The 15,670-nt window shown below is 38.2% G+C and overlaps 1 protein-coding gene across 1 annotated transcript in view; it reads right to left on the bottom strand.

The window, feature by feature from the left end:
* The window catches only part of VPS35 (VPS35 retromer complex component), a 29,680-nt gene extending 14,030 nt beyond the window's left edge, over nt 1–15,650 (bottom strand). The window contains exons 1-8 of the mRNA XM_047709822.1: nt 15,547–15,650; nt 8,694–8,792; nt 7,339–7,435; nt 6,198–6,321; nt 5,434–5,616; nt 3,305–3,518; nt 1,818–1,901; nt 1,061–1,170 (exon numbers count right to left, since the gene is read on the bottom strand). Of these exons, the coding sequence (XP_047565778.1) occupies nt 1,061–1,170; nt 1,818–1,901; nt 3,305–3,518; nt 5,434–5,616; nt 6,198–6,321; nt 7,339–7,435; nt 8,694–8,792; nt 15,547–15,549 (914 nt within the window). The 5' untranslated portion in view covers nt 15,550–15,650. The remainder of the gene's footprint in view (nt 1–1,060; nt 1,171–1,817; nt 1,902–3,304; nt 3,519–5,433; nt 5,617–6,197; nt 6,322–7,338; nt 7,436–8,693; nt 8,793–15,546) is intronic.
* Nucleotides 15,651–15,670: the final 20 nt, after the last annotated feature.

Below are 15,670 nucleotides of genomic sequence, written 5' to 3'. Positions count from 1 at the left end.
GCAGACTGTTAGCCGACTGAGCCACCCAGGTACCCTTACCTGAACATTCTTTTTAAAACTTTTTTTAGATTTTATTTATTTGAGAGAGTGAGCAAGTGAGAGAACATGAGCAGGGGTAGGGGCAGAGGGAAAGAGAGAAGCAGACTCCTCGCTAAGCAGGGAGCCCAACGAGGAGGGGTTCAATCCTGGGACTCCAGGATCATGACCCAAGCCAAAGGCAGTCATATAACCAACTAGTCACCCAGGTGCCCCCTTTACCTGAACATTCTTAATCATCTATATCTAATGGCTACTTGATAAAAGAGACTCCAAATCAAATCAGTGCCCAATAAAAAGTAACTTTCATTACCGTAAAAAACAAATTTTGTTCTCTGAATATGTAAGAGTTAAATAATGGATCTGTATGACATTGCCAACTAAATGTCTAGGTTAAAAATATTCATTATCAGGTGCCTCGGTGGCTCAGTTGGTTGAGCGACTGCCTTCAGCTGAGGTCATGATCCCATGGTCCCAAGATCAAGTCCCGCAGCCCCAGGATCAAGTCCCACATCAGGCTCCCTGCTCAGCAGGGAGTCTGCTTCTCTCTCTGACCCTCCCCTCTCTTATGCTGTCTCTCTCAAATAAATAAAATCTTAAAAAAAAAAAAAAAAAAAAAAGAATGTTTAGGGGCGCCTGGGTGGCTCAGTGCCTTAAGCCTCTGCCTTCAGCTCAGGTTATGATCTCAGGGTCGTGGGATCGAGCCCCACAGCAGGGAGCCTGCTTCCCCTTCTCTCTCTCTCTGCGTGCCTCTTTGCCTACTTGTGATCTCTGTATGTCATATAAATAAATAAAATATTTAAAAAAAAAAACTCATTATCTCCATGCCTCCTGCTAAACCTCCTTCATGCCTAACCTAGGCAAGCACCTGGTAGATACTCATACTTACAGAACTAAACTGTTCATAGTGTAATTGCCTTAAAATCATTAATATAATAAGATGTAACAGAAGTAATTCACAAAGATGTTTTAAATTCATTAGTCCCTGGTCAGAACACTACCCTCCAGTGTTGGAAGCACTTACCTATCAATTAAAGCAATGATTATGTTCTTCACATTTACATTTTGGTGTAACTCAGCACAGGCCCGGAGAAAAGGATTCAAAGTTTGAAGGTGGAATTCATCAGGGAAAACCTGAAAATCAAATAATAATTAATTGACACAAGTAAAAGTATTTCACATTATAATCTGGACTTATGATAAAGTTCGTATTTGTGGAAACAATAGTTTTAATCTTACACAACTAAATTCAAACACATTACTTTTGAGTCTCTTTAAACATTAAACCCAAGTAGAAATAATCCACTAGACAAACTACATCTACAATTAAACTAAAACTAATGAGAACTAAAGAACTTGGAGACTACTCTTTCCTGCATTTTGGGGGGAGAAAACATATCAATACAAAGACCAAGTTATCAGTAAGAGAAAATAATTCTTTTTAATCAGGACAGCTTGTTTTTTTTTTTTGTTTTTTTTTTTTTTAAGATTTATTTATTTTAGGAAGAGTGAGTGAGTGTGGGTGAGCATACACATGGGGGGGGGAAGGGGCAGATGGAGAGGGAGACCAGCAGCAGACTCCCCACTGAACCAGGAGCCCCACATAGGGCTTGATCCCAGGACTCCCAGATCCGAAATCAAGAGTCAGATGCTCAACCCACTGAGCCATCCAGGCACCTCAGGATAGCTTCTTTTCTATTCTATCAAGACTTTTTTTTCAAAACAATGAAAATTAATGAAGGACAAAATGAGTTATTTATAAAATGAATGTCCTCACTTACCTGAATAATACACTCCATGAGGTATTCTTGAGCCAATGCATCCCTACAATTCACAACTTGCTCCAATATGCCAGTCAAAACAATCTAAAAGAAAAAGGTAAGAGTTAAAACATTATTTTTAAGTCCTAAGAAACTCCTCTAATAACATATTTAAGCTATTAATTTGAGAATCTAATTTTAGATTTTTCCAACTCATACTCACTTTTTTTTTTTTTAAAGATTTTATTTATTTATTTGACAGAGAGAAATCACAAGTAGGCAGAGAGGCAGGCAGAGAGAGAGGAGGAAGCAGGCTCCCTGCTGAGCAGAAAGCCCGATGTGGGGCTTGAACCCAGGACCTGGGATCATGACCTGAGCCGAAGGCAGCGGCTTAACCCACTGAGCCACCCAGGCGCCCCTCATACTTACTTTTTAAATTAAACTTCAACATTTTACAGAAGCATTATTTTATTTTATTATTTTGAACAGAAGAATTTTTTTAAAAAATTTAAATAAATTCTGGACTTCTCCTTAATAAGTCATTTAGGATGAAGTTTAGGAATTTTTTTTTTCCTTTATGATTTGTGCCTTTTGTGTCCTAAGAAATCTTTGCCTAATCTAACACTATAAAGATATATTTTGTATTTATTTTCTAAAAGTTTATAGTTTTAGGTTTTATCTTTAGGTCTGTGATCCATTTTTTTAGTTTTTCTGTATGGTATGAGAATGGGTCATAGTTCAAGGGTCTTGTTTGCACACAGATGTCTAATTTTTCCAGAAACATTCGCTGAGAAGGTTAAGATTACACTTTTATCAAAAGTAATCTACTATATATATGTGAGCCTATCCTGTACTATCTTTTCCAGGGCTGACAAATCTAGTTCAATGTCTGCTTTTGTAACGGACTCCCATATTGTCTGTTACTGCTTTTCACTACAGCTGCAGTTTAGTAGTTGCAGACAAAATCAAACAACATTTACTATTTGGTCATTTATAGAATGAGTTTGTCGATCTCTGCTTAACTCACCCCACTGATTTATTTATCTCTTCCACCAACATCACATTTTTTTTAAAAATTTTATTTATTTGACAGAGACCACAAGCAGCCAGAGAGGCAGGCAGAGAGAGGGGGAGGCAGGCTCCCTGCTGAGCAGAGAGCCAGATTCGGGGCTTGATCCCAGGACCCTAGGATCATGACCTGAGCCGAAGGCAGAGGCTTTAACCCACTGAGCCACCCACATGCCCCCCGATATCACATTCTTAATGCAGCTTTAGAGTAAACCTGGAGTTAAATACAGTCAATCTCAATTTAAGAAAAATTGGTATCTTAATAATATTGAGTCTTCCAATCCACAAATACAAACTGAAAATATATCTTTCAATTTACTTGTCTTTAATTTTAAAGTGGTTTTCAATGTAATATTTTTTAATAAAAATATTTTAATTTTAAAAACTCAGACTTCAATTTATATCTCATAGGAAAAGGGGACAAGTAAAAGGATATACACCTGTTTGTAACGTTCCACATTCACGCCTTCCAACTGACTGAGGCGCACCAAATTTGTTCCCACCAAAATTCTCAGTTCTTGTCTTTCTCGTTCTCTTTTCTCTCTATCTCGGCTATGTCCCTGATGTTGCATTCGCACCCACAGCTTGTTCATCTCTGCAAAGTTAAGTAGTACAAAATCCATGGAATCACTTATGTCGCCAGTTGTTTCTTCACTGCAAAGAGAGAGTTGAAACAATCTTTACATACACTATTTACACTAGAGGACCATCTTACTGTTATTGTTCACCTTTGTGCATTTCATTCTTGTCTCTTTAATACACCGATATTTCATAGAAGAAACTTTCAAATTCACTGGCTTAGTGTTCAATTTCAAGGGAAACAGACTCAAGAGAAAAAAGATACCAGGGAAAGGACACAGAACAAGTGTAAAAGAACAAAAAACTTTCCCCCATTCCCTATCCTAGGTCAACTTGTTCTCACAGCAATTCCATTAATTCAAAAAGCCTTTTAAAAAAATGATACTTAAAATGTACTGCTAACTACATCATTTTAAAAAAGATTTTATTTATTTATTTGACGAGAGAGAGAGAACGCGCACTCGCATTTGCACAAGCGGTGGGGAGGAGGGGCTGATGAAAAGGGAAAAGCAGACTCCGTGGTGAGCACAGAGCCGGATGTGGGACTCAATACCAGGACCCTGGGATCATGACCTGAGCAGAAGGCAAACACTTAACCTCTGAGCCACTCATGTGCCCTAACTACATCATTTTACTGTTGAACATTTTATGTTTTCAACTGGAATATAAGCTTTGTGAGGGAAGAAACCATGTATTTCCTGCTTATTTTTTATCTCCTGGGATAGGGAACATAGTTTTCAAAAATTTTTAACGACTGCCTAATTAAATGCTTAAAATTTGCAGTCAAATTGTAATAAAACAAAGAACCTCATCATCTTCTCACACTGTTAAATTTTTACCTTTTCTACCTTTAACTTTATTTCTACCTTTAACTTTATCACATGCATGGTAAATTTTTATATTTTTTTCTCTTAAAAAGGAACTGATACAGAAATACTAAAAACTACTGAACTGTACACCTTAGAAATAAATGAATAAACGAACTTAAAGAAGGAGTGCCTGACTGGCTCAGTCACTAGGACATGGGACTCTTGATCTCAGGGTCCTGCGTTCGAGCCCCATGATGGATGTAGAGATTACTTAAAAAAACATTTCTTTTTTAAATAAATAAACTTAAACAAAAGGAATTAAGTTCCTCAATCTAGGAACTCTGCACATAAATAGTTCACCTAGCTGCTTGCAGACTATAGCTGGCTGACCATCTACCCCTATGTGAAATACAAGTGCAATGGACGTGGATACTGGAACACTGGTCACAGCAGAGACAGGGCTCTCATTTTGAAAGGCTTTTGTTTTTTCTGTTTTGGACTTAATATGTAATTTGTGTACAGAGATAATTTAAACCACTTATATCCAGGGTATCTAGCAGTCCATAAAAGACAAAAACTGATAAGAGACATTCAAGAAACAACATGAAAATTAGCTAGTTCACAGAGTAAGTTAAGGATATGTCAATATTTCATCACAAATATAACTTCAAAATATAACCCATTTTATTTTACCTTTTTTTTTAAAGATTTTATTTATTTATTTGACAGAGAGAGATCACAAGCAGGCAGAGAGGCAGGCAGAGAGAGAGGAGGAAGCAGGCTCCCTGTTGAGCAGAGAGCCCGACGCGGGGCTCGATCCCAGGACCCTGGGACCATGACCCAAGCCAAAGGCAGAGGCTTTAACCCACTGAGCCATTCAGGCACCCCTATAACCCATTTTAAAAAATCAAATCTTCAAAGAATACTTAATGTAATGGAAAAATGCTCTCATAAAATTATATTTAATGAAAAAAACAGGTTCTAATAATCTACAATTTTTAAAAGAGCACATTTTGCATCATACCCCATATGCCGAAGAAAATATCTACATGAAATGCTACAAGTACCGGCTGTGGGTGGGAGAAATATTGATATTTTTTTTCTCTATACACTTTTCTATTCTTCTTATATATTCTACAACAAGAAGTATAACAACTAAATCAAAAGAGAAAATCACTTACTCTGTTGGCTCTCCTTCATCAGGCAAGATGTTTCTGGTACACTGAAGAAGATAGTTCCGAAGAAATAAACCTCTCAAAGGATGCTGCACACCCCGACACATTTCTACCAAATCTTTCAAAATATCTTTCCTGGACTGAGGAAATGACTTGACATATACAACTCCAACTGTGATCAACAGATAACTAGGGGAATTATAAGGGAATATCTGATTAAAATATTAATAAATAAATACTCAAATCAAGAATTTGATTATGTCTAAACATACTGAATCCAAACATATTAAGCAAGACAGGGACCAGGTTTTTCTTCTGCACAATGAAAAAATACCTAATTTAAAATATAACCCTTCCCACTCACTGACCTCCCCCAATCTATGTATGTTTTTACATGCAAATTATATACATATATATTTATATACATATACAAATATATGTGTACATACAAGTATATAAATATGTACACAAATACATATACACATACATAAGTATCATTACCACCTTTAAACATACTAGTAAGAGAATGTCACATTAATTTCTCTAGTAGTCAAGGCATTAAACAAAATAGCATGTCTACTTTTTCTATTTCCAAAATTCCTCAATTATCCATATAAAAAGTAAAATTAATTTTACCTTAAAACCTTTAAAGAAAACGCAGAATATCTACCAAAATGTTAATCTCAATTTGTTAAGAAATTAAAGAATCTTAAAATTGGTTTTTAAAAATCAAAGTGGAAAATGCAGATATCCGATTCTCAATTACTTACAGCCTTGGGATAATGTTTCCAGCATACTGTACAAGTTCATAAAGATCTGCCACTTTTCTTCCTTTAGCAAATTCATCTGTCAGGTAGACTTCCAAGTAGTGTAATTCATCAGAAATAGCCATATCTTTTAATTACGATTAAGGACTCAAATAAAGCTAAGCCAACCTAGGCAATACTCTGGAACTTTTTGGAGTCATTACACTATTGGGCAGGTATCTTAAATGTTAGTCCTTTAAGAGAACAGGTTTAAATGAAGACAGAATTTCATTTAGGCTTTCCTTATTTAAAATCAGTGTTTTTATTCACTTACATGTAGAATTTAAGAAACAAAACAAATGAGCAAAGAGAAAAAAAAAGAGAGAGAGAGACAAACCAAGAAAGAAACTCTTAACTATAGAGAACAAACTGATGGTTACCAGAGGGGAGGTTAGTGGGGGATGGATGAAATAGGTGATGGGGAATAAGGAGGGTACTTGTGATAAACACCAGATGATTCAAATAAAAACTTAAAAAACAAATAAAATAAAATGCTAAAAAAACTGAATAAGGGTTTTTAAAGATGTCCAGTAAAGCAAAGCAGTAAAAATAAGGATTACCCATCAGACTACTAGAGGGTTGTTGGTTTTTTTTTAAAGATTTTATGTATTTGACACAGAGAGAGAGACAGCAAGACAGGCAGAAGGAGCAGGAGAGGGAGAAGCAGGCTTCCTGCTGAGCAGGGAGCTAGATGCAGAGCTTGATCACAGCACCCTAGGATCATGACCTGAGGCGAAGAGAAACACTTATGGACTGAGCCACCCAGGTGCCCCACAAGAGGGTTTTGAAATGGCAAATCACTGAATTCATTTTCATTCTGGAGTCCTGCATGACAATCATCTAAGCATTAAAGAACCAACTGCCTAAAAGCCTCAATATCCTTCATGAAGGGAAAAATTAAAATGTAGCAACAAAGAAGCTTAAGCATAGAAAAATGGTTTCTGATATTAAGTTTTTCTTTTTCTCATAAAATTTACATGGAGGAGTACTATTTGGTTAAGAAAACGAAAAATAATGTAATGGCAGGAAAACACAAGAAAAAATAAAATATGGCCTCATCAAGAAAAAAGTATGATCAAAATGGCCTTCAATATTCAAAAGATACAAAGTTCATAGTAGCTCTTTGGTGATAACATAGAAGTCCGGAGCTCACCAAGCATATTAGAAGCATGTTTCAGAGCATCCATAAGCTTGTTTTTGTCCTACAGAAATACCAAGAGAATTGATGGGAATGTTTTAGTTTAAGTAAACATTTAACTTGGATTTGTTACACAGTATATAGCACTTAAATTACTTTAATCACTTATCAGGTTTAGTTTCACCTTGCCTTCTCTACTGAAAGAAAAAGATTCATGGTTCCTCATCCAGACTGCAAAGCTTTGCAAGTCTTAGGTAACTAGGACTACAAACTTCCTGGCATAACTCTAATCTTTTAAATCTCTAGTGACTATAAAAGTAACTCCATTAATTCACACTTACCTGCAATCCAGGGAGCTGGCATATTAATTCTTTTAAAGCAAGCTACTATCCTGACAATGGCTTTGTCATAGGTAAAGACTCCTCAGAGATGTCTGAATTGACCGTCCCTGTCTCTAAGTATGCTTTCCTCCTCACAATGCCCATGTGTCCCACTGAACACATATATGAAGACAATGCCTTTAAATGCAGGAAACAATATTCATACTCAGAAAGAGACAGAAACAAGCAATAACCAAGTTCCATACCCACTCATTTTCTCCATTCCAAGACATTTTTTTGTAAGGAAAAAATACAATACATATAATTGGTTAAAACAGCATATTACGAAGCTTTAGAAATTGTGAGACATTTTACAAAGGTAAGATATCATCATCAGAACAACTTATAACTTCAAGTACCAGCCTATTTGGTTCCATTTCTTAAATTTTAATGCAGAGATTCTATAGTTTCTACACAGATTACTTCCTACCCTGTCTTTTAAAATATGACAACACAGAAATTGGTGTAAGTATAATTTTCAAGCCAGTTGCTGCAAAATATAAATATAAATATATATATAGTTTCAGGATGGAAACAACAGACTTCAAGATAGAAAAAAAGCCAAAAAATCCAAAATGAAAGCATTTAAATACATTCATTCAACAAATATTAGGTACCCATTATATGTCAAGTACCCCTCAGGTTTGAGGTATAGAAGCAATGACACTAGTAACTGAATCAGATATTGGTATGGTGATAGAAGGTAGGGTCTCTTGTCCTCGGGGAGCTTCCATTCTGGGAAGACAGACATTCCTAAATCATAAATGCAAATGCAAGTAAACAGGGCTCTCTGCCGGAACTATTCCATGCAGTGCTTGAAGGAGGTGAGATGCAAGATGTATGCCAGAAGACACTGAAGATTACATTTAGTAGAAGCACTGGTGCTATACAACCTTACAAAACATACAGGTTGTATTCTGCCTCCCATATTGACATTCTTACCAGGCATCTCTTCATCTGGAATGATTGGACCTTCACAGCCTGTATGGCTTCATCCAAGAGCTTTTCCTGCTCATCCTGAGGTGACTGCTGTGTTGTAGGCTGAAAAATAAAAAAATACTTCCACTTAATGTCTCATTAGCGCTCTCTTCTAAAATAATCTGTTATTTCTGTACTTCTAGACATAGCCCTTCTCCAAGGCTTTCATAAAAGGCACATTCCAGTTCTAGATCTCAAACCCGTTTATTTATTTTTGACAATTACTGAACAAGAGCTATACCCAGTCACCCAAGTTAATAGCATAATAATCCTGAAGGGAACAGTAACATGGAGAGAATCTCTACTCTCTCAGAAACTGATCAACATTCTTGTAGCAGGTTGGCCTCAAAAAACATGTGGTGTTAGTGTAACTCCAACAACAATCCTTATGATAGGTATAGTCTTATCCAAATCTCTAAATGCCTCTTTTTTCTCTATACTACTTTTCATCTGCATTTTAGTCTAGTCTTAGATCAAGAAACCAGTTTATGAAACACTACATTTTAAGGCAATATGTAACAAGACACTAAAGAACTTAGAAATAAAGTAGTTGAAATTATTAATAGTGACTGATAGCAGAAAACCATTAAGGCATACTCTCCTCAAGTACCCACCTTATCACTTCAAATTGAGAAATCTACAGCTATAATGGACAAAACATATCTTGATATTCTTCTCTTTGTTATCAGCAAAACGCTGCTTGCAAAATTAATTAGATCTACTGGTCAAACAGAATTAACCACTTGACCCTTTACATGTATAAACACTATTTACACCTCTACTGCAGCATGCATTATACTGTAATTATAAATGATAGCCATTTTGCTATCCCTGGGACCCAAGACGTTGCCTAAGACATAATAGATGCTTCATAAACGTTCACTGTATGAACGAATGAGCTGGTTTTAGAATGTTTAGGTCATATATTTAATTTTAAAAATGCCTAAAGAATTAATATATAAGAGTGTCTGGGTGGCTCGATGAGTTAAGTATCTACCTTTGCCTCAGGTCATGATCTCAGGGTCCTGGGATCGAGCCCCGCATCAGGTTCCCTGCTCAGCAGGGATTCCACTTCTCTCTGCCCCTCCCCCCATTCATTCATTTTCTCTCTCTCTCTCTCTCTCTCTCAAATACATAAAATCTTTAAAAAAGGGATGCCTGGGTGGCTCAGTTGGTTAAGCAGCTGCCTTCGGCTCAGGTCATGATCCCAGCGTCCTGGGATCGAGTCCCACATCGGGCTCCTTGCTCATCAGGGAGACTGCTTCTCCCTCTGCCTCTGCCTGCCATTCTGTCTGCCTGTGCTTGCTCTCTCTCCCTCTCTCTCTCTGACAAATAAATAAAAATAAAATCTTAAAAAAAAAAAATCTTAAAAAAAAAATCAACAGATGAATGGTTAAGTTGTGGTATACACATATATATAAATACATATACCGGAATATTATTCAATCATAAAAAGGAACAAAGTAGTGATGTATGTGACATGAATGAAACTAAAAAACATTATGCTAAGTTAAAGAAGCCAGACACAAGACCATGTATTGTATGAGTCCATATGAAATATCCGGAATATGCACATCATCCACAGAAACAGAAAACAGACTTTGGTTCCTAGAAGAGAGAGTGGGGTAATAACTACTTAATGATACAGGTTTTCCTCTGGAAGTGATAAAAATGTTTTGGAATTGGACAGAAATGGTGGTTGTATAACACTGCAAAAGTACTAAATGCCACTAAATTGCTCACTTTTATTTTTTTTTTTTAAAGATTTTATTTATTTATTTGACAGAGAGAAATCACAAGTAGGCAGAGAGGCAGGCAGAGAGAGAGGAGGAAGCAGGCTCCCTGCTGAGCAGAAAGCCCGATGTGGGGCTTGAACCCAGGACCTGGGATCATGACCTGAGCCGAAGGCAGCGGCTTAACCCACTGAGCCACCCAGGCGCCCCTGAATTGCTCACTTTTAAATGGCAAATCTTGGGGTACCTGGGTGGCTTGGTCGGTTGAGCAGCCAGCTCTTGATATCAGTTCAGGTCATGATATCAGAGTCCTGGGATAGAGCCCTGAGTTGGGCTCCATGCTCAGCAGGAAGTCAGCTTGAGGAGTCTCTCTTGCTCTGCCCCTCCCCCCACTGGTTCTCCATCCCCTCTAAAATAAGTAAATAAATCTTAAATGATTAAAGGTAAAATGCCTCTTACACAATGAGATGGAAAGGAAGAAGGCAAAGAGTTACATATAAACATAAAAGTTAAATTTGTTCTATTATCTAAGACAATCAAAACCGCACTGAATTTGAGATTAACAAAAAACACACAAAACCCATTTTTAAATTAGAATCACTTATAAAAATGGAAAACTTTTTCTTCATCTAATTTTGGAAAAAGAAAAAACATTAGTAATATGAAATACCAAATATCTTTATTTTTTTCCTACAGCAAATGTAATAACCTATGATTCCTTGTGACTACCCTTCTTCCCAAGCATATACAAACTTCAAAGAAAAAGTTATGTCATTTAAACTAATCTTTTTTTTTTTAAAAGATTTTATTTATTTATTTGACAGAGAGAGATCACAAGCAGGCAGAGAGGCAGGCAGAGAGAGAGGAGGAAGCAGGCTCCCTGCTGAGCAGAGAGCCCGATGCGGGGCTCGATCCCAGGACCCTGAGACCACGACCTGAGCCAAAGGCAGCGGCTTAACCCACTGAGCCACCCAGGCGCCCCCATTTAAACTAATCTTAAAGGGAATCTTAATTTATATAGCAGAACTATTAGTGTAAAATGTTGGTCTTTGAGGCAAAGACAACACCAGCATCTGAGGATTCTGACTTAATGAAATGCACTAGACATCCTGGGCTAGTCCTCTGAGAACTTCAGTGACACCAAGCTATGGTCTGGATTTCTTCAGCTCTTTATCTCTAGATGCAGAAGATTTAATAATTATTAGAATCAATGGATTTCATTAAGTTCAGATGATCAACTTAGAGATAAAAATTGATACATCAGGAAATTTTTACACTTTGTCATTGTGGTAAAATAACATAATTTGCCATTTTAACCATTTTTAAATGTGCAGTTCAGTGGCATTAGGTACATTCACATTGTTGTATGGTCATCACCACCACTCATCTCTAGTATCCTTTCATCGTTCTCAAAGGAAACTCTGTACCCATAAAACAATAACCTGCCAATCTCTACCGCTACCCCAGGCAACCACCATTTTACTTTCTCTAGGAATCTGACTTCTCTAGGTATCTCATGTAAGTACAATCACACACTTTTGTGTCTGGCCATTTCAACTTAGCATAATGTCTTCAAGGTTCATCCATGTTGTACCGTTTGTCAGAATTCCCTTTTTTAGGGCTGAATAATAGTCTATCGTATCTATATACCATATTTTATTTATCTATTCTTCTACTGATAGGAAACTTGGGTTGCTTCCACTTTCTGGCTATTGCATATAATAACATTAATATAGCAAATAAAACTGTGGTTACAAAGATACTAAAGAGATGCCTGGGAGGCTCAGTCACTTAAGCATCTGCCTTCAGCACAGGTCATGATTCCAAGACCCTGGGACCGAGTCCAACATCTGGCTCCTTGCTCAGTAGGCAGCCTACTTCTCCCCCTCTGCCTGCTGCTACACCTGCTTGTGCTCTCTCTCTCCTCCTCTCTGGCAAATAAACAAATAAAATCTAAAAAACAAAAACAAAACAAAGAGACTACAAACAATTCTAAAAATATTTGTATAGAATCCAAAAGATTCTCTGATCTATAAGCAAAACTGTAGCAAAATTCTATTTTGTATCAACTGGAATTAAAATAGAAACAAATACAATATAGAAAATTACAGACTTATTACAAGATAAGCTACAAATGAAGAACTAAAGCTGTAATAAAGAAATGTATTTTTAGATCTTACTCCCAAGACAATGTAGTTATTACATAAATGTAGCCATTATGTGGCTATTCTAAGGGAGTGTCTTGATGCCTTTCCTGGGAAGTGTCACATAGAATAAGAACAGTAAGAACAGTTACGAGCATGCTCTCATTAAACACAAGCCAGGTAATCAATGTCTCCTAACTTATGGAAGTAGTCCTTCATTTACAAATGACTTTGTATTTATCAGTTACATGGATAAGAGAAAAATGGAAACACTAAAGAACCAAGATCAAATTAACGTTTGTAATTAGGCTAACGTTAGCCTGAGACCCAGGTCAAAGAGCCCCCCTAAATTCATATAATTGTTAAGTTCAGATTAAGTAATCCATCATAGACAGATCACTTATAAAACCACTTATTCAAACAACGTGCATTCGTTTCCTCTTCTATTAAACAGGGCAATAAGAGTACTTATATTACTATTATGAGGAATAAATAAAATGACCCAGAGCTCAGGACATGCTTAGTAATATGCACTTTATAAGTGTTACCATTATTATTATACACCCTCAGATACAAGCAATTACCTCCACCCATCCTAGCAACTTAGTTGCTGATCCATCTCTTCACTGATATGCTGCAGATGTAATCTAATAACACAATTATATCAACTATAAAACAAAAATAACCAATCTCACAAAGATACAGAATTTCATCACATTTAATTAAAGTACTATTTTTAAAATTATAAGGCACAAAATTACAATTGAAGTAGGGAGCATTAAGGATGATGAGGGCTTGGGAACTTCAAAATACAATCTGAACACAAAACTGGCTCCAACTTCATTTACCAATACATTTCCCCAGGAATTCTATGGTACACACCATGAATATTTACTTCTCCCAGCTTCATCTATAGGCAACACTTTTTCTTCTCCACCTGGAGAATTTTTTTCTTTTTAAAATTTTATTTACTGACAGGTGCCTCCTTAGCGCAGTAGGCACAGCGTCAGTCTCATAAAATTTTATTTATTTATTTGTGAGAGAGAGAATGCACACACAAGCAAGGGTAAGGGAAGAGGGACAAGTAGACTCCCCATTGAGCAGGGAGCCCAACTCAGGGCTCAATCCCAGGACCCCTGGATCATGAGGTGGGCCAAAGGCAGATGCTTACCCGACTGAGCCAGCCGGGCACCCCTCCACCTGAAGAATTTGTGCTTACCTTCCTCACTGTATCAGTTCACATGTTACTTTCTGCAGTCTTTTTCAAGCCCCCTGTGCAGAACTCTCTCCCTCCATGACCCCAAAACACTGAACTGACAGTGCTAATAAAGCAATCCTCTGACTGTATTACTTTAAGTTCCACAAGCATATCTCCCTCCATAGACTCTTTTTTTTCCCCCTCCATAGACTCTTAAGCTATTTGACAGCAAGAACTATGTTTGTTTCCAGTGCCCAGCACAGTCCATGATATTAGAAGGCATACAATATGTTTGATGAATTGGATCCCAGAATATTAGGACTGGAAAGGGCCAAAGAAGCCAACAGTTGTTTTCAGATGCAAAAGTGAGACTCAAAGACTGAATGACCTGCCCAAGTCACAGAAACAGTGACTGTGACAAGACTGATAATCAAGTTTCCTTTCTCAAAAATGTTCATGAGGACAGGACTGCTCATTGCTCCAAATTAATTCATCCAGCACAGAACAGGTGTATAGCAGATCAGTTAAGTGCTTTCCATTATAAAATACTGCAAATATCAATTCATAAATGTAGGGAAACAGACAAAACCTAGTTAAATTTTTACACTGTCCTTGTATCACTTCCCAATCGTAAAAATTCTGAGAAATAAAATCATCTTGTATGGCAATATAGTATATGAAGTAATACATGTCAAATATTTAATTCTACTTTCTGGCGTTAACACATCTAAAGTGAAGCCTGTTTCCAGACTTAGAGATTTATAGAAACCTGTCTACACGAAGTGAATAACGAGATAATTAAAATTGCCATACAGGACACCAACATTCAAAAACATAACATACACTGCAGACTATGTCAAAAGCCAATGAAATGCAAGTGACAACTGCCTTTGTGGAAACTTGGCACATGGATTCACATTTTGAGGAAGTTCAAGTTTACAGGCCAACAGCCACACCACGATTTGCTGCCATCACGAAGAGGCACTAACAAGAACGAATGCCTACTTCAAGCAAATAAAATACCTGGATTTCATCAATGGGGAGACAAATAGCAGAACCAGGGTGTCCAATGAACAAATACTAAAGGAAACAAAGTCTCCTTTCTCTCTGTCAGAATTCATGGATATCAAATAGCCTAAGTACTTCCAGGAAATTCACGTAAGCGAGTCCTTAGAATTCGCTGACAAACACCGCTGTGGAAGGGGACTATGAGGCCGAAAAAGACCAGGGCACCATTTGGACCCTCCAGCAGGTATTTCTTGCACAAGAAAAGGGCGTGGGGCCAAGAGAGCACTATCAAGCACAAAGGTGGAAACGCACGCAGACGAGAGAGCAAGCCGTAGGCGGGTCCCGACGCCACCCCGAGTCTCGGGCCCTCCGCACGCCCCCGACCCAGCCTGACTCTCAGACCCGTCCCCTCAAGGCGCGGCGGTGGCCGACTCCACTCAAAGGCGGCGGCAGGCCTCCACCGACTTCAAAGCCTACAGGCCGAGACACCCCCTCAGAAAGGCCATCCATTCCTGGGCAACCGCCGCGATCAGGAGCCGCCGCCCACCCCGATCTCGGATCAGCCCGCCTGCGGCCTTCCCCGGCCTGTCCTCAACCCGCAGGCCAAGCCCGGCTGGTCTCAGTCCCGGTTGGGCCGCGGGGTACCAACTCTACCCGCAAGGCTCCACGACGGTGGCAGAGCGCAAGGGTTGGGAGAAGGGTCGGCCCAGGACCCGCAGCACCTCAACACTCACCATGGCGACTCCTCTAAGCCTGCAACAAGCAGCACCCACCCCGCGCGGAGCCTCCCGTGGTCAGGTGACGCTGCGGCCTCTTCAAACCCCGCCCTCCTTAGCCCCGCCCCCGAACCCGCTTGGG

This window comes from Lutra lutra, chromosome 17 (genome assembly GCF_902655055.1).
Source record: "Lutra lutra chromosome 17, mLutLut1.2, whole genome shotgun sequence".
Taxonomy (NCBI): Eukaryota; Metazoa; Chordata; class Mammalia; order Carnivora; family Mustelidae; genus Lutra; species Lutra lutra.
The sequence above is the reverse complement of the archived record's forward strand: the minus strand, read 5'-3'. Positions and strand labels throughout refer to the sequence as shown.